A 17617-nucleotide genomic window follows, 5' to 3' on the forward strand; every position below is an offset into this window, starting at 1 on the left:
ATAAGGTTCCTTTGCCATCGTAGCAAACATAATGATTCGCTATCTACTCGAATCGCTCCTTTCAATGTCAAAAGTGTGCCGAATAGTCCAGGTACATGAAAACCAACGTTGTTTTTTTGGGCTATACACAAAGGTCGCGCACCGTGATGACTGTGGGAAATAATATGGAGGCTTATTGGCCTCCAACATTTCAATCTGGGAAAAATATCCGTAAGGCTTTAGAATATCGAAGAGCTCTTGGCGTGCCTTCGCATTGATCACTGAGGGGTTGGGTCCTCTGTAATTCAGGAGGATCACAGGATTGTCTTTGCGGTCTTCGGGAAGACATCTCGCATGCTGATGACCTGGAACACCTGAAGATAGGGAAGGCCAAGAATCTCGACTCGATGGTGTTCCATACAGTCAATTTGAGGGGAATTGAGTTGGTGAAAAGTTCGGGGTGATGCAGACATATTGATAGGATCAATAATGGAAAGCTAGGTACGAATGGAAATGTGATACATAATTTGACATGGGTTGAGTGGAATGGAGATCCACGGTTCTTTATATACAGCCATCTAGAGTTCTCATGTATCATTCACATACGCCTGCTTTGTTTCTGACCACATCCAGCGCTCTAGGGTCGCTACATTGCCTTGTCCATCTATAACCTAGGCATTCAATTTCGACAGTAAGAACGACATCTTCTCTTGAGTTTGAAAGATTCGTTGCCGTGCTCGAATCCTTTCTATCTCTTCCTCCCCACATTGCTCGCTTACAAGCGCCACAAGCAGATCGTCACGGAGGAATCGGGATACGGCGAGAACCTTAACACCATCTTTAGTGTTAAAATAAACATGAGCCTCTTCGCAATCCAAGGTATGGTTAAGCGCGATATATTTTGTCTGTGTCGTGGTAATTGCATTTAGCGTATTCAGAATTCTCTTCAGTTCTTGGCACCCGCAACGCGAAAAAAAGCGCAACTTTCTCGCCAGAACACTAAAATCGCCTTATATCTATGAAATCAACTCATTTTGACTTCCTTTTTAGATAATTTTGAAGCTATTCGTGTGATCATTGTTCCTCTATTACGAAAATGCCTCCTAAGCGTACACCTCCCGCTACAGAACGCGTTCTTCCATATGACCTGCGGAAAACGCGTATTCCACGCGTTGTTCCCTCTTCTCAACCCGATCAACCAGCCGGCAATTATGTTCCTACCGCAGCATCTAAACGAATCAAAAATATGAAAAAAGGGGCGCTGCAACGCGGGTATCCTACTACCCTTCCTCCAATGGCTAGACAGATCAGGAAAGAGGCGAGGCAAGAAGCAAGGGGGGGTAGGCAGAGGCAGGCGGCAGCGACCAGCCACAAAAATGTATCGGGGTCCAAGAATGCAGCTACAAAAAGCGTGCGATTCGCTCAAGCTGCTGATGAAGAAGTCATCTCCAGTGATCCAGTGTTTCCTCTGCCCTCTAGCGATCCATCAAGCCCCAGCAACTCCAGCAAAAGCGCGTCAGACATAGGAGAGGAAGAAGAAGAAGAAGAAGACGAAGATGAAGAGGACCTTGAAGCTGAAGAGGCAGCAGTACAGGAATTATATCATTCAAAAGAACGACTTAAGAAGATCGTTCACACGAACCGGGTCAAAGCAGCGCGTCGAGAGTTAGAGGAGGCCCGAGAGGCCCCTCTTGACACCTCCGAGCTGGAGGATGAAATAGAGGATCGCATGAAACATACTGGAGACTACGCTATATCTGTCAGCATCATATTCCGGCTGAATAAGAAGCGTGTTTTGACGAAATCTCTAGCTGACACGACCCGCTATACTTTTGATATCCTGGCATTTGAAGAGGTCTTCCTGGCTTCAATTGAACCCTTTCTAGGGGACTGCGATTTTGAGTTTGTCACGCGTACTGCAGTTATTAAACACGCATCCGGCCGTGGTGGTTCTAGACGTCATGATTTTGACGACTTTACGCTCACAGAGGCGGACCATATATTGGAAATTGCAGACTAACACCGGGCTAACTTCCGAAAGGGGCAATTGCTGCTTATATTTGATATATCAGCGGCACAGGATCCTAAAGCCGTAGCGGCTCTGCAACGAAAAAGGTCTAGGAAACCAGTTGAGACCGATTCTGATATACAGTCATCACCGCCACCGCAGCCAGAGAAAAAACGTTTAAGCCGTGGAGATCGCCTGCAAGAACAACATACTGCCCGCCTTGATACAATCCGTATAGCGGGAGACTTCCAGAAACAGCTTATGAACCGCTGGCGCTGTACAGATGATAACTGTACTAATAAGAACAATTTCTGCTTTATTGAGCCCTCTGATCCAAGCCGCCATTATAATATTACTGTTGCTCAGCACGAGATGTGGGCCAATTCTATTGCCTCCGGCGAGGCAACTATCCAGTGCCCCCCAATCAAGTTGCTTCGTTTCTGGGAGCAGAGTCAGGGTAATATAAACTGACTGATTGACGATCTCTGTATGGCCATTCGTAGAGGGCTTCTGCCCTGAGATCAGCTTGCGCTTGATCTTCAGCCGCAGGCAGAGCTCTTCCCAGAAGGCAGATCTCTCCTAGTGGTAGTTCGATTGCATATCAAGCAGTTAGCCACGTAGCGTTTCACGTCGTGGTACCACGCTGGCCACCAGTATCGGTTCTTCACCAGAGTTTCTGTCTTTGTTCGTCCTGGGTGCGCAGTAGAGGGCTGTCGGTAAATCATATCAAGTAATCGGGTGCGAAGGTTACTATCTTCAGGAACTACAAGCTTATTTTGAAACAGGAGTAGCCCATCCTGTAAGGACCATTCCGACTCCCCTCTAGTATCAGCAGCAGTAACCCTTTCTTCATCAAGATCAGTCGCAGTGCAATTAGCCTGCAGTAGGCAGTCCATCAACTGAATGTTATCTATCTCTATTGGGGCGAGCAATACTGATGCACCAGATAGTTCCTGTTCAGTGGCCTGCCGAGGCAGAATCCCTTCCTCCAACCATTCTGGTCTTAGGAGAGCCTAATCCTTTGTATCTAGATCTGGAGGGCTCTCTTCAGGTCGAGATAGGGCGTCAGCAGCCGTGTTCTTCAGTCCGGGCCTGAACTTAATCAAGAAATGAAATCTTGAAAGGAACTCTGACCACCGGGCCTGGCGCCCATTCAGCTTCTTAGTAATTATAAAGTATTCAAGGGCCCTGTAATCAGTCCAGATCTCTATCCGTTCAATGATCTGAAGTCCTTCAAGCTCCGTTCTCCAGAGCTCTAGAGCTCGAACTATAGCTAAGAGCTCCTTATCATGGATGTCGTAGTTGCGCTCAGCGCCGAGCATATACCTAGAGAAGTAGGCAACCGGGTACCACCTACCCTCGAACAGCTGAAAGAATATGCCAGCGACTATCCTGTCTGAGGCGTCTGTTTCAATCCTGGACGGGAGGGTTGGATCGTGATGCCGCAGGAGAGATGCCGAAATCAAATGCCCCTTTAGCTGCTCGAAGGCTTTCTGGCAGCCAGAGGTCCATTCAAAGGATGCCAGCTTCTTCGTTAAGGCATAAAGTGACTTGGAAATCCTCCTGTAGGCCTCTATAAAGCGTCAATAGAAGTTGCAGAACCCGAGAAACGACTGGACTCCCCTAACTGTAGTCGGAACCTGCCAGTTAGTGATCACTGCGATCTTCTCAGGGTCAACCTTAATGCCACCCGGGGTCAGGATAAAGCCTAAAAACTTAGTTCTTTTTACATTGAATTCGCACTTGTGAATAGCGGCCTGAAGGCCTGCAGCACGGAGCCGCTTTAGTACCTCTTGAACGTGAGCCTCGTATTCGAGTTCGTTCTCACTGAATATCAGGATATCGTTTACGTATACTGCCACATACTTGTCAATCAGGTCAATAAAGATATTATTTATCAATTGTTGAAAGGCTGCAGGCCCATTAGTCAGGCCAAAAGGCAAGACTTGATATTTATAGGACCCGTACTTGGTGCGGAACGTAGTCAAATCCACTGAATCGGGGTACATACGGATGCGGTAGAAGCCCTGCCTGATGTCGAGCTTTATAAAGATCTTTGCACGGCCTAGCCGGTCCAGCAGCTCATCCATCAGGGGTAGAGAATAGCGATTCTTTTTCGTAATCGAGTTCAATTTCCGGTAGTCCACGCAGAACCGTAGGCCTCCTCCTGGCTTCGCAGCCATTAGTACGGGAGAGCCGAACGGGGCAGCACTGGAAACGATAAAGTCTTTCTGTAGGTTCTCTACTAGATAGGCCTTGATTGCTTCCAGCTCCTTTGCAGAGTACCGATATAGAGGACTGTATCCCAGCGTATTCTTATCAGTAAGCTCAATTTAGTAATCGTTTTCCCTTCTCAGAGGCAGCGTATCTGATGCTGACTTTAAGAATACGTCCACAAAGCCGTGGTAGGCCTCAGGAATCTGTTCTTTCAACTTTTCAACCTCCAGTACGCGCTCAGGGTAGGTATTCTCATCAATTATCTTGTCAATCGGCGACAGCGAAGTAATGAAGCAGTCTGATTTACCGAGATAAAGCTGGTAGGCAGAGCCGCTGATCTCAAAGATATCAATCTCTGGAAGGTCCTTCTTAGCAGCCTTAGGACTGTTAGAAGTTTGCTCTGGAGCCGGTTTAGGGTCTTTTTGGGCCTCCTCAAGCGCCCGTTTCATGCGGGATAGAGCTCGTTCGGTATTCTCTTGGTAGGTATTGAACCTGTTCTTGCGAATATGCATCTCTTGATCCCGTCGGTTAATCTCCCGATCCATTTCTCGATCCCTGCGTACTATATCCTTCTGGTGCTCAGGGTTGACCTTAGGCCTCTGCAGGATCGCCTTGGGTAGCACGATGCCCTGCTGGGCCTGAACCTGTTCCTGCAATGTGGTCGCCTCGGGCCACAGCAATCGGTTGCGGCTGCAGTCAGGTAGAACTCGGTAAACCTACAGCCATTTCCTGCCAAGAATCACGTCATTCTGGCCGAGGTCCACGATCAAGAAAGGTAACTTCTGCGTTCGTTGATCGATAATCAGGGTCAGTATTGTTATCTCCTGAGCCAAGGACTTCCCGATACGGACTTCCGATACGAACTTCCCAGTACGGAAAACCCTTCCTGAATGCATTCCTGCCTGAGGCAGAGCCTCAGTTAGTACATAGAGGCCTTAGATTCTCGCTCCTAGATAGCCTTTCTTCTCCATGGGAAAATTCCTTGACTACGAGTCATAAACAAACTAGTCTTTTACTAGGCTCCTTTGTAGACCGTCACAATAAATACGTAGCATTGAACCTGCTGTTCCCTTTTTAACTCGATCGAACTCTTTATCTCACAATCATGATGGCGGAGACCCCGCGCGAACAATCGAAGGTTTCTAGTACGAAGAAATCAATTCGACAGAAAAGAGACCGGCGGAAGATGACCCTAGAAAATAAGTTGCTACAGTATAGCGACATGTGTGGGGCGGGTGTCTGCTTGGGCATACGGATTCGAGAGTCGGGAGAAGTATTTATTTTCTCTGCAGACTCATCGGGGTTTTGGTCATTCCTCAGGTCTCAATTAGTATGTTCTCCCTCCCGCTCCCTCCAAACTCTCCGTAGCTTGAACTTTCCTGACTCCTCTAGGGCTCCTACTATCCAACACCAGTTGGAAGAAGTAAAAAGGACCTCCGTATGGCAAAGGGATAGAGTGATAGAATCTATGGCTTTTGAAATCACATGTCTATGCACTTTTGTATCTATCCGGCCTTGCTATATGATTGATTTTGTTTTATCACCCTGATTCTCGCTTTGAGTGCTAGAACATGGAAAAAAATCTGTTTTTCGCTTCATGCATGTACATACCATTGAGAGTATCTTACTATTAGGTCTCTAGACCGGAAAAATGAACACTCGCCGGGCAACTATTCCTCAGGGTCAAGGATCCTGAGGGGCAAATACCCTCGAGGACGTTTACCTTGGGGTAAACTTGATGCAAGGGCAAATTCCCCTAGGGGGTTTCTACCACAAGGGTGAACTCCCACATGGACACCTAACCATGGGCTAGCCGTCCCTGCCGAGGGATATCTACGGTTGGCTATGTAGTAACCTTGGCTCTTCCCCTCTAGAAGGCTTTCTTCTCTGAGTAAAGCCGCTCGTCCATGAGAAAATTAGAAGAGAACGAAAATTATGATGGGAGGAAAACTAAAAGGGAGGGAAAATGAGAACAGGAGAAAATTGGCTACGCGGGAATATTTGAGTAGGGGAAAACTTAAGTGCTCTGAAAATTAAGAACAAATAAGATTCCTGTTCTGATAATTTTATCTCCCCAGGAAAATTCAAGCTGCTCGGTTTTAACGGAGGTAAGCCAGGAGCTTCAAAGTGCCAAGCGTCGGCGGACTGCGTGCTAGCGATATGGGCGTTTCGCCGATACGACTACGTATGTAGCTACATAGTTCGATGTAAATGTAGGCTATCAATCAACTGGTCATGGGCCAAGCCAAGATCGATGATTTATCATACTTGGCTCTTTTAGGTGGAGCTCGATTTGCCGGCAGAATCCATGGACTATGGTACAGTCGGAGGTTCATGCTTATGTATTATGCATAAGATCACAGTTCTGTGAATGGTTTCCAGTTCGCCTCAATCCGGGTAAAGTGCGTTGCCAACATCTTGGCGAACCGTGAGTGGCTCCAAGGGTTAGAAAGGAACAACGAACCAATCATATTGGTTGGCTGCTTGTACTCCTTTCTCCACTTTGGAGTAGCCAAGTGTTCGCTTCCAGTAAAGCTGGTCGGCCTGGCTTAAGTTCATTCCCCTGGTAGGCTGCGGCATAACCGCAACCGCGGCTATAGGATTGATAACCATCACCGCAAATTTGAGGTTAACCGCGGTTTAACCGCGGTTAACCTCACTATGGCCGCACCAGCATAACTCTCGTTTAATTATCAGTTTTGAGCCTCCTACATGATATTTATGAAGCTTATGTGAGCCTATTATCCTCTGTTTTAAACATGCGTTCGAGTTTTTCCAATACAGATCTCTTATTTTGTGACAACCATAGTGTAAATAAGGGAAATCAAATGGTAAATACTAAATAGACTCTTTATTTACTTAGATTTACCCTTTGTTTATATCAAATTATGCTATTTGTAGTTGTATTTTTAAGATTTGGGATAGCCTACAAGTCGAATCCTAAAAATATATATTTTACCCGGATATCAGAGCCTTGTAGTACTTGCCTAGTTCCTATATAGTATTACTGCCGGAAGACCCTACGATCTTTCATTCTTCCTTTTTAGTGTGGTAGGATCTCTAAAGCAATAAGGGATTCTCACATCAAGTAACTTTATATCTATTTAAAAATGCTAAGATTATTCAAAGATAGTACGGGCCGTAATCCTGGGCCGTAAGGTTATAATGCGGCTCTATTGCGGCTACGGTAAGGTTAACCGCGGTTAACCTCGCTATCCCCGCACCGGCTTCTTTATCTAACCATTCAGCATTCAGCTTTCCTTTTCAACATATCAAATTCGCGTTATTTGCAACTGCAAAGGCTATAATTACTTAAAATATCTGTAAGTCCCTCTTTTCCTTTCCTCTCTCGCTTTTTTGATTATCACTTGCAGAGATACTCTCTACTAGAATACTTTATAATGTCTCAATCATATATCTCCTTCTACTCTGACTCACTCTTTGAGGCTAAAAATGTTTTATTAGATTCTCTTCCAGAAGCCTTAGAGCTCCCAAGCAGCCAGTCAAGTCTTTACGAGGCAAATCTAAGTTTCTTTCCTTTTCCGCCACGCCTACCTCTACCAGCCTGCGCCCCGAAAGATCTAGTACGCATTGGGCCACCACTCCAGCGAGTGTGGGTTTTATATAACGCACATCCAGATATGGAGGACTCTCGGAAGCAATTTGTCAAGTGGTGGCTCACAACTGGATATGGTAAGCAATGTGAAGGACAGGCAAACATGCATTAGGATAGTAAAAAGAAAGCAACAGTCTGGCAAGGGTTTGAGCAAGTAGCACATAAACAAAGTAAGCAACCAAAGGTTATGTGTAAGGAGTGTAAAGCAACACTTATACATTCAGCTGCAAAACGTGCTGGAATATCCTCTCTTTAACATCATTTTGCCAAAGGAGGTTGTCGGGTACAAAAAGTAACTAAAAAAGGAGTAAATCAGATGTTACAAGAAGCGGTATGTTCTTATTCATAAAAAATAGCTTAACCTTACTAATATACCTTATTTCTAGCTACAACGGTCCTTAATATATTTCAATAAGCATCTTCTTAACCAGAAGATACTTAATCTGATAACAACTGCCCGTCTCCCATTCCGAATTGTTGAACACCCAGCTTTCCATGACCTCCTCCAAACCGCACGGTATGCTGAATTACAGCTCGAAATTCCTTCTGCACGCAGTATTCGACGGTTTCTTGATAAGAATGTTACTGCAAACCAGTTAAATGTACTTAATAGACTTCCAGCTGACAGCAGTCTATCAATTGCATTAGATTGCTGGACATCTCCCTTCTCCCAGGCATTTATGGCGGTTACCGGCTACTTCTTAGATCAAGATTGGAATTACTGTAAGGTACTTCTTGGATTCGAGCCACTAGATGGCTCACATTCTGGTGCTCGTCTCAGTGAAACTGTGATAAAAATCCTTTAACAGCATAATATCATGAAGAGAGTTCTCTCAGTCACTACTGACAATGCATCAAACAATAATACAATAGTTGCAGGTATCCAGGAAGTTGGCCAATTACTTGGGCTTAGTGAAGATCAACTCTTCCGTATCCCTTATATTGTTTATGTTATACAGTTAAGCCTCAGGGAACTACTTGGAGAGATAAAAGCAAACCCAGTCAATGATGAGATTAAATCAAAATGGGTTGACACGCCGGAACAATCACAGCAGTCAAAGAATCAGCAATACCCAAGTATTGTAAAGACTCTTAAGAAGGTAAGTAGTACTAGCTATTTACCCTCCTTATTTTAAACTTAGTTACTAACAGTTATCTACTTTTCTCTTATATAGATTCGAGATCTAGCAGTCTTTATTAACGCCAGTTCACAACGTCGGAAAGCATTTCTTGAGCTGCAAACTACAGAACCAAGACTGGTACCAATCCAAGATGTTCGTACACGATGGAACTCTACCTTCTTAATGCTTGATCGGGCTCGAAGGATCCAGGAAGATATTAATCGATACTGTGATACTCATTACCATACTCGATTCAAACTTAATTCAGAGGAGTGGCGTCAGGTTGAGTATCTTTTACTACTTACAAAGCCATTCTTTGACTTTACAAGCGTGCTATCAAAGACAAGGGATATAACTATTCAGCATATCTTTAGTATCTACAACAAGCTATTTAACCATCTTGATCAGGCTGAAGAAAAGCTTAGACGCAAATCTGTTCTCTGGAAAAAGAATGTACTTACAGCAATTCAGGCCGCCAATGCAAAGCTCCGGATGTCACGGACGGTGACCTGCCTCCGAGGACCTTCCTCGCGATACCCTATAACCTAACTCCCCGATAGGGACTAGCGTCAGAGCTGTCACACATATCGCAACCAGCTCCTGAATAGCTTCATAGCTTAGCTTAGTTTCTTCGTTCAATGACCATCCTACATTTCCGCGATTCCTTATCGCTAGCGTAGCCGTTCGTCACACCGGAAGTATTACGCTAAAACTGATGAACAGCCTTATGGTTCAGTTTATGCTATTGCAACTATTCTAACACCATCAAAGAAGCTTCGTTACTTTGATAATGCAGACTGGAGAGGTTATGATGATCACGGGAGACCTGTTAACTTTATGAAACACTATCGAAACATCCTTCAAGCAAAGTTCAGACTCTATCAACAGCTGAATTTAATGGACGATAAGCCACTTAATACTCAGAAGATATCTCAATCAGCAGGGGATGAGCTTGAGGAGATGTGTGATTTACAGACTGCTCTTCATGCTGAGGCTAATCAGCCAGAAGATAAGGTTACCCGGTATCTTGCGAAAGGCTAGTATTATTTAGTTCCTACCCTGGATTCTGTTATATCCTTACTAATTATTAGATAGGGCTTACCAAAGGTAATCCCCGAACCTTCTGGAAAGAGCATGAGCAAGAGTATCCAGTTCTTGCTCAGCTTGCGCGCAATATTCTTTCAGTACCAGCAAGCGGAGCTGGTATTAAACGCCTTTTCAATTGTGCTCGTAATATATGTTACTATCGCCGAGGGCAATTAAAAGAGAATACTATCTGAGGTCTAATGATCTATCTCTTCTCAACCAGATTTGAGCTTGAGCACAGTGAGCTTGATTTGATAAAAGAGCAGCTTTCTGTTAGTGAGGCTGCATTATCTGATCAAGGAAGCAAACCTATTCCTACACTTGCTGAGCTTGATCTGATTAATAAAGATAAGGAGGAAGGGAATGAAGCAGATAATATTGCTGCTTCTGATTCAGCTTCGGATTTAGATGCTGAGGTAGCCTTGGAACCAGTATTACCTCTAACCCAGTCTATAGTGCGTATTAGTCAGCTACAGGCACAGAATAAGCGGGCTCATAGTCAGATTGAAACTTCAAATAGTAGGGATAGCCAATTGCCTCATGTATCGCGAAGTGAAGAAGGGCGACCGGAAAGGCAGCGGAAACAGCCCAAGCTACCAGCTAGATTTGAAATTGATAGATCTTAAGGCTTATAGCCAGGACGGTGTAACTAAAGGGAAAATATAACATATTCAGCATAATGCAGTATAAAGTCAAGAGCTGTAGAGTTATCTATTTAATGCTTTAAATTACTGCTCTGCGGCGCCGTACATACATTGGTATATACCAGAATTACAAGAAAAACAGCATACTTTATGCATTCTTATAATCCTGGAAGGTTTGCATTGTTTACACTGGTGAGGTTAACCGCGGTCACCACGGTTATAGCCTAGCTATAACCATCACCTCACCGCAGAGCGAGGTTATCAGAATCTTATAACCATCACCTCACCGCGCGGTTATGGTGATGGCTAACCGCGGTTAACCGTGGTCATGCCGCAGCCTATCCCCTGGCGGCATACTCTAAGTAGTTCAAGCTTCAGCACTAGGCTACATTATATGTTGACTTAAAATCAGGAGGAGTGTATAGTCCTGTCCTTATGATACTGTATTTATGTGGAGAATTTCTACAGTAACTGTCTCTGCAGAACAGGGCAACTATCCGGATAATAATTTGACCGTGCCGAGTAAACATAGCGGGATGCCAGTAGCACCCGTGCCTTTCAGACAAGCCCAATCAGTGCAGTTTCACTACCACCCTATCTTTTGTGAGGCCCAACATGCGTTGGGTGAGGATGGCCGTCGTAGATGCTTTATACTCGATTAATTAACCACTGTCTTCTACTGTATTGGTTGATCGAATTAAACGTATTAGTCCTTTCAAATGTGAGTTCAACGTGAGGTCAAGAAACGGAATGGTGGGCGGTGAAAATGCGCCTTAATTTTAATCCGAGAGTCGAAAACAGAGCATCAACCAGAAGATGCAGTAAACGTTGAAATAAACGGTTAAAACAGTGAAAGCCGCTTGGTTTCAACTCTGACCTCAGGAAAAGGAGGGGACTGGTGAATTGAAAAGATTGGCTAAAAAAACAGTACTTTCTCTACCGAAAGCTTGGGTCCGTGCATTTCCTAATAGTTTCACACCCCCAGGTCTTGACAAGAAATTTATTTCAGCCTACATACACTGCGTACAGAGTAGGTGAGGCAGCCAAGTCTGACCATTCCTAGTCCTCACGCTTGGCCGGCGAACTCTACCTCTCTCTCTTCTTGGTTTCTACAAAATGCTAAAGCTATTACGACTCCGTAGTGTCTTTCTTGATGTTGCCAACAGTGCCACTAGGCTGAATTAGGTATATTGGCTGTCAGGTTATCGTGTGGAGGGACAGGAGAGCGGAGCGATTGCCTTTTGTTAATTGTCGTTCCGTCTCTATGTAAAACCCACAATAGCTGTTTTTATATTGAGGACGACTTTAGAACATTGCACCTGGAATCAGGATACGGTCGACGTGGGACCCGTCAGGTCCTATGCGGCAAGTCATACGACCCTTAGCAACTGAAGCCCGCTCTGGAGATATACACGGGGGTTTAGGTCCCTGACGGGCCTAGGCATGTGGTCTGAACACCTACGAGGTCGGGGGGCCTTAGAACAGAGGGCCGGGGTGGCGTGCCCAGGTACCGATGGTCAGCGTCATAAGGTCGGATGCAGCTGCCCTGGGCCATCAGACCAGATATTGCCAGACCGGGTCTCCCCGACCGACTCGATCATCAGACGCTGGTCGTACGACCAGCTCGACCGCAGGACCGCCAACTGGCGACCGCATCAGGCGTGAGTCCTCAGCGGTTATTTATCTACGTTCTTGCGGCCCCGCTGGTCGGCCGATCCGCTAGCCATCCTGGACGCGCTACAACTCCTTCCTCTTCCTCTATAACAGGCCCGGCAGTCCCAACACTCTCGAGCAATTGTGTCGCTGAGGCCACCAGCTTCCGCGTCACTGCAAGGCCTCTTCCCAAACCCACTTGGTGACGGGGGATGCGTCCTTATGCTGATCGCTGTAAAAGGGAACCTTCTGGAACTTTCGAGTGAAATTGCCACGGGACACCATGCTACCGGAATAGCAATACACGTACAGCGTCTCCGCTTACTCAAGGAAGGCCTCAGTAGGTAACTATATATCGCAAGAATGGCAATATCGAGGACCGAAATTGGTCATGCGTAATTCCATCTCGAGCGTCTATACAGTAGCCTCGTTCCCCGCTTCCACCCAATCTCTGATAAGAAATTTGTGACTGGGCACTGTCGCACGCTCCCAAATTTACGGAGGAGAGCGCTCTCGGTCAATGGCCACCGTGCCACCGTCCAGACCTCAGCTGGCGTGCACTTCTATTGGCGTAATAGCGATAAAAATATCTGTCTGGGGTACAGTCCATGCTGAGATGATCGCTTTAATTAGGGAAAAGTTGTCAAACTACAGCCGAATAGAAGGGGCATAACTTCGACCATGTTCAGGTCGACATCATTTATGCCTCAGGTGTCAAGGCTCTATTACAGTGGCGTTTCACAAGACAGCAGATTTGCACTCGAGCACTCCAAAGTGGAGCTAGGAGTAGAAACAGGCCAATTATAGCACCAAAACAAGTGGCACAGTTCCACCGCTACTGTACGAAAGGTATCAAATTCTGCCCGCATACCCTCAAGATGGTATGTAGAATATTGGCTATGTGAACGTCGAATTAAAGACTCAACTCCTTTATGTTCAAATACTGTATGTGTCTTTCTAGACTGCTGAGCTTGGTGAAGTTTGTCTGAGTCAACCGCTTGAAGCCTGAGTTCTTTCTCCGTCCCCGTTTCCTGTTGGTAGTTCCTTTAGCTTTTTGATTGTATTTAGTAGCTTATGGGGATATAGTCTGGGTTGGTCGAATATCATGCCTTTTAGCTGGGATTCGCGGTATATTTTCGAGGGGCGTGGTGGACTACTGAGCCTCACTAGCGTAAAATCTTTTGTTGTCAAGATTCTGTCTGGCAGGTGAATATCAGCTATGAAGTAAAGAACCCCTTTTCGTGTAACAAGACCAATTGGACAATAGCGGAGTTGGGTTTGCTGGTCATGAATATGATCCTGGTTGACCTTTTGATATACAGAATTGGTGGGATCTTGTAGCTTGATGATGAGACATTCCAGCGGAGTAAAAGTAGGAGGAGGTCCCACAGACTGTCTAAATCTTCTGAGCGCGGGCCATAGTGACAAGCCAAATGGGGGTACTTCCTTCCGGATTTGTATCAAAAGGTCGAGTGCAGCCTGCCGGCAATTATCCAATTCCAAAGACCATGCCAACCCCCTTCCAATGGGAATGAGCATCTCTTCAACGCCTCTATCTCGTAGAAACACCCAACTATCCTTGAAAATTTGGAGGAGAGTATCTCTTCGCATGAAATCCCTTTTGATGGCAAAGACTAACTGCCGAATCATCAGACATGAGCCCCTCCTAGGGAAAGGCTTTACTCGGCGGTCACGTTCAATGGCGGATTCACGGATGTTCGCAAAAATCGAAGTGATGATGCCTTCATCTTTGTTTCTGAAACAGTGATACAAATATCGGCAGGTTTGGATGGTTGCGAAGAGGCTCGTAAAGTCCGGTAGGCCTTCAAGTATCACACGAATAACTTCTATAGGTAGGCTTGTCATATACTGGGCTGGCAATTCTTGTTCCATCACGCGTGTGGATTGGACTTGTTTCTTTTGAATGAGTGCAGACGGCATAGTCTAAGGGAGGGAAGGGCTATTAATGTATTGGAAGTGCTGCCTAACCGAGGCTGAGCTAGGCGATTGGGCAAGGCAGATTCACTCAAGCTTTAACGTTTTGCCCCCATCGATTTTGTCAGTACAGTACCAAACGTGATGGAATTCATGATAGGTTGAATCGGTACGATTCCCAACCCCACTTTCCAGTGGGCGTCTTGTAAGCGTGACCATAGCAGGCCAATGAGATGTGATTTTGATTCCTGGAAGGGTTGGCTGCGGCACTAAGTCGTCATAGCCCCTGAAAGACTCATGATGCAGCCGCCGCGCTCGAGCAGATCTAATTTTATGGCCAATCAAAGCCGTACTGATTTCTCCACCCACCCCTCCCTGAGCTGCTGGCGCATACGTCGGTTTAGAGGCTTATAAAGGGACTTCTCCCGACAGGAAGTAAATCACCTCACCCATCTCCATTACTTGGACCCATTTGTTCTCGGCTGTATTCTACAATCACCCCTTCCTCTGCGAACAGAGCTCCTCGCTTGGAGCCCACTCAAACTCAATGCCGAGAAACCTCAAGATCGAAGTCCGACTCCGCTCGGCCTCGAAAGCCACTCGTAATGATCCGAGACCAACACCGCCCCCTGAATACTATATTCGTCTCGTGAATGAGGGTTTACCGGACGAAGAAATGGCCAACGGGAGCTCAGATGACATGTCTGTCTCCAGCAACTCCTCTGAGGCGGATATATTTGCCGAATTTGAGTGGCTGGAGCAGATTGATGGGCTCATATTCAACCAAGACGATAGCGACCCAGACAAGACACCGGTTGGCTATTGTGATGGCAAATTGATCAGACGTGAAAAGATCCGCGACAAGTTTTGGTTCGCCATGGAACAGCCAACCGAAGAAACGTGCTCTCTCGCGTTTGATCTTTTCGACAGATACGGCCGCTTGAAGCCTGAGTTCAAGAGCCATCCGATCAAGAAGGGCTCTGGTATTTGGAACGCTGAGCTAGACGACGGAGACATATTTTTAATTCAGTCCCTGAGAATCGATGGACAATATCGCCGCCTTGGACAGGGAAGCACGCTTGTGAAAGCCATGCTGGAAAAGGTCAGGGACAAAACTTTAAGTTTTGTTACTGTTGTGCACCCTAGTGTTCTGCGCAGTGAAGTGCTATGCGAGCCTCGCGGGGAAGAGGTGCCCAACAAGGAATCGTCGGAATTGGCTGCTATAGATATTTCGAAATCTTTCTGGCGATCTTTGGGGTTTCGACGAATCGGCTCTTCTTCGTGGTTTGGGCTCGCCTCGGACCCAGAACACCCATGCCATCATCTAGCTGCTGAAAGCGACTATGAGATTCCAGCACTGTCTTCAAGCATCCTAGACACCGAGCTGGAGCGCAAGATGAAAACTGCCCTGGAGTGCAGCAGTGACAACGACTTTGTGCACTTTCTTAGCCAAACCTGGGGTGATGCTGCGGGGGATGACCCGCGATGGACATCAACGGACACAAATGGAAATACTGTTTTGCACCTTGCTGCAACCAACATCAAACCCAATAGTGTCCAGTGGATTTTGAGAAGAGCTAAAGTGCTCCTTCATCAGCGCAACGCCCACGGCGAGACTCCATTGGATGCTCTGCTGACAAGCCTCGAGGATAGTAGGACAACACGTCGCTTTAATGCATTGACCGAAGATATTTCAGACCAGTTCACTGGGTTCAACGACGCTGCGGTTGACTGCCTAAAGTTTCTCAATGGCGGTACGGAAGTGACCGACGTCGATTGGCAGCGCCTCAAATACGGATGTACCTGTGGGCAATGCATCTCAGGGTTCCTGAGTCCGCGGATGTGTTTCGCTTTGGAATGTCAGGCTGACATATGGTCAGATTTCCTTCGTGAAGACATTGAGGATGGAAATTTTTGGGTTGAAAGCAATAGCACCTTTCTCAGCTTCCTACCGCGCCGTGTGCAGAATAATCTGAAGAGTAATAAGTCTATGAGGTATGGGGTCATGAACCTCTGCGACCATATCGCTAACTGTCTCCGCGGACATATGATCCCAAATAAGCCAAACGTGGAAATGGTGTTGCATGACGCGAGTGAGTGGCCTCCTACATCTAGGAGTTTCTTACAACGTGGTGGGAGCGTTGGTGCGGTCGCCACCATGCTTTTCCAAAGGGCCATGGAGAGCGATGAATTAGCGGGAGATCCTTTGCACATGGAGACTTTTGAGGACCAGATCCAGCAACTTTCCGAATGCAGGAATGACCATGAATTCGGTTTTGTCAGCGGAATGTGCGGATATGAGAGAGTGTCAGCCTTTTGAACCACCGAAATCAGATAGTGACGATTCACATATGTGATTGTTTGATGCATGCTACCGCAGGCATCCCCCATGTATTTAGATCGCCTCTCGCTCTCTCGCACATCTCTGCTTCCCTTCCCCTTGCTTAGTTGCTTCGTTGAATTCTACTACGTTGTTGTTGTCTCTTCGTACCTGAGCTGTAACAGATGAGGCGTATGTTTCAGTTCTATCAGGTTCTGATACTATTGCATATACAACAAGTATCTACAGCAGTGCCCAAAAACCCGAAACGAAGCGCGGGAAAGCAATAGGTAGGTTGTACCATTTTAAAGGAGCACGTGACCGTGTCGAATATTTATACGGTCACATGGGATAGTCTTAGCGGCAGCTACCGGGTGCCATAATCAGCTGACCCTGTAATCGTCTTAAGATGTTGCTCTCCTTGTCCAGAGTCGATGGCCGACAATAAAGGGTGTTAAGCATAGCCATAGTGACGATATAGACCGTAGGTTATTTTCCAGTAGACTCGGTCGAATAGTGTCATTTAAAAAGGGTACTACCATAGCCAGGGCGAGAGGTCCTTGCTTATGCGAATCGCCAGGGTGGGGCTATGAGAGCAATGCTCTGCCTGTAACTGGTGGACCTGATGTCACTCAGCGGCAAGTCTCTGAACTTCTATTCGCCATGTAGACGCTGGTTCATTTCCTGTGTTGAATTGTCCAGTATCCAGGCGTTTGGAGACCAATCTCATCAATTTATAAACCGGAAGATTCCACCCCCCAATCTACTCCATTTGCGTTTTGACAGTTTGACTTTGCGCATCGAAGTACCTTAATAACGAAAAATAACATTCTTCGCGTGCTTGAGAAACCAACTTCTACATCAAGGCTACAAGACTATTGAATCATTAAAGTTTCGTATTGCCTAGTAATTTGTATGCAGAATTGAGGCTCAATGAAGGTCTGATCCTCTTGATCTAGAGGATCGAAACGAAGCTATTTAACATGCAATATGACTACGTGGCTTCTTTGAAATCGGCTTATCTTGAAGCCATGAAAT

The 17617-nt window shown here is 46.1% G+C and overlaps 3 protein-coding genes across 3 annotated transcripts; 2 read left to right on the forward strand and 1 right to left on the reverse strand.

The window, feature by feature from the left end:
• Positions 1-1075: 1075 nt before the first annotated feature.
• Positions 1076-1999, forward strand: KD926_009462 (uncharacterized protein; the record flags this gene model as incomplete). The annotated part of the gene is made up of 1 exon (XM_053102103.1): positions 1076-1999. The coding sequence occupies one exon, from the start codon at positions 1076-1078 to the stop codon at positions 1997-1999; it is 924 nt and encodes a 307-aa protein (XP_052954429.1).
• A 1001-nt stretch (positions 2000-3000) lies between these two features.
• On the reverse strand, positions 3001-4952 carry KD926_009463 (reverse transcriptase/ribonuclease H family protein; the record flags this gene model as incomplete). Its single annotated transcript, XM_053102104.1, has 4 exons — positions 3001-3550; positions 3731-4285; positions 4367-4894; positions 4948-4952. 4 exons carry the CDS (start codon positions 4950-4952, stop codon positions 3001-3003), a joined length of 1638 nt encoding a protein of 545 aa, XP_052954430.1.
• A 9854-nt stretch (positions 4953-14806) lies between these two features.
• On the forward strand, positions 14807-16579 carry KD926_009464 (uncharacterized protein; the record flags this gene model as incomplete). Its single annotated transcript, XM_053102105.1, has 1 exon — positions 14807-16579. The coding sequence occupies one exon, from the start codon at positions 14807-14809 to the stop codon at positions 16577-16579; it is 1773 nt and encodes a 590-aa protein (XP_052954431.1).
• Positions 16580-17617: the final 1038 nt, after the last annotated feature.

Source organism: Aspergillus affinis (genome assembly GCF_023601865.1).
Source record: "Aspergillus affinis strain CMG 70 chromosome Unknown NODE_68_length_188550_cov_91_414992, whole genome shotgun sequence".
In the NCBI taxonomy this organism is placed as follows: Eukaryota; Fungi; Ascomycota; class Eurotiomycetes; order Eurotiales; family Aspergillaceae; genus Aspergillus; species Aspergillus affinis.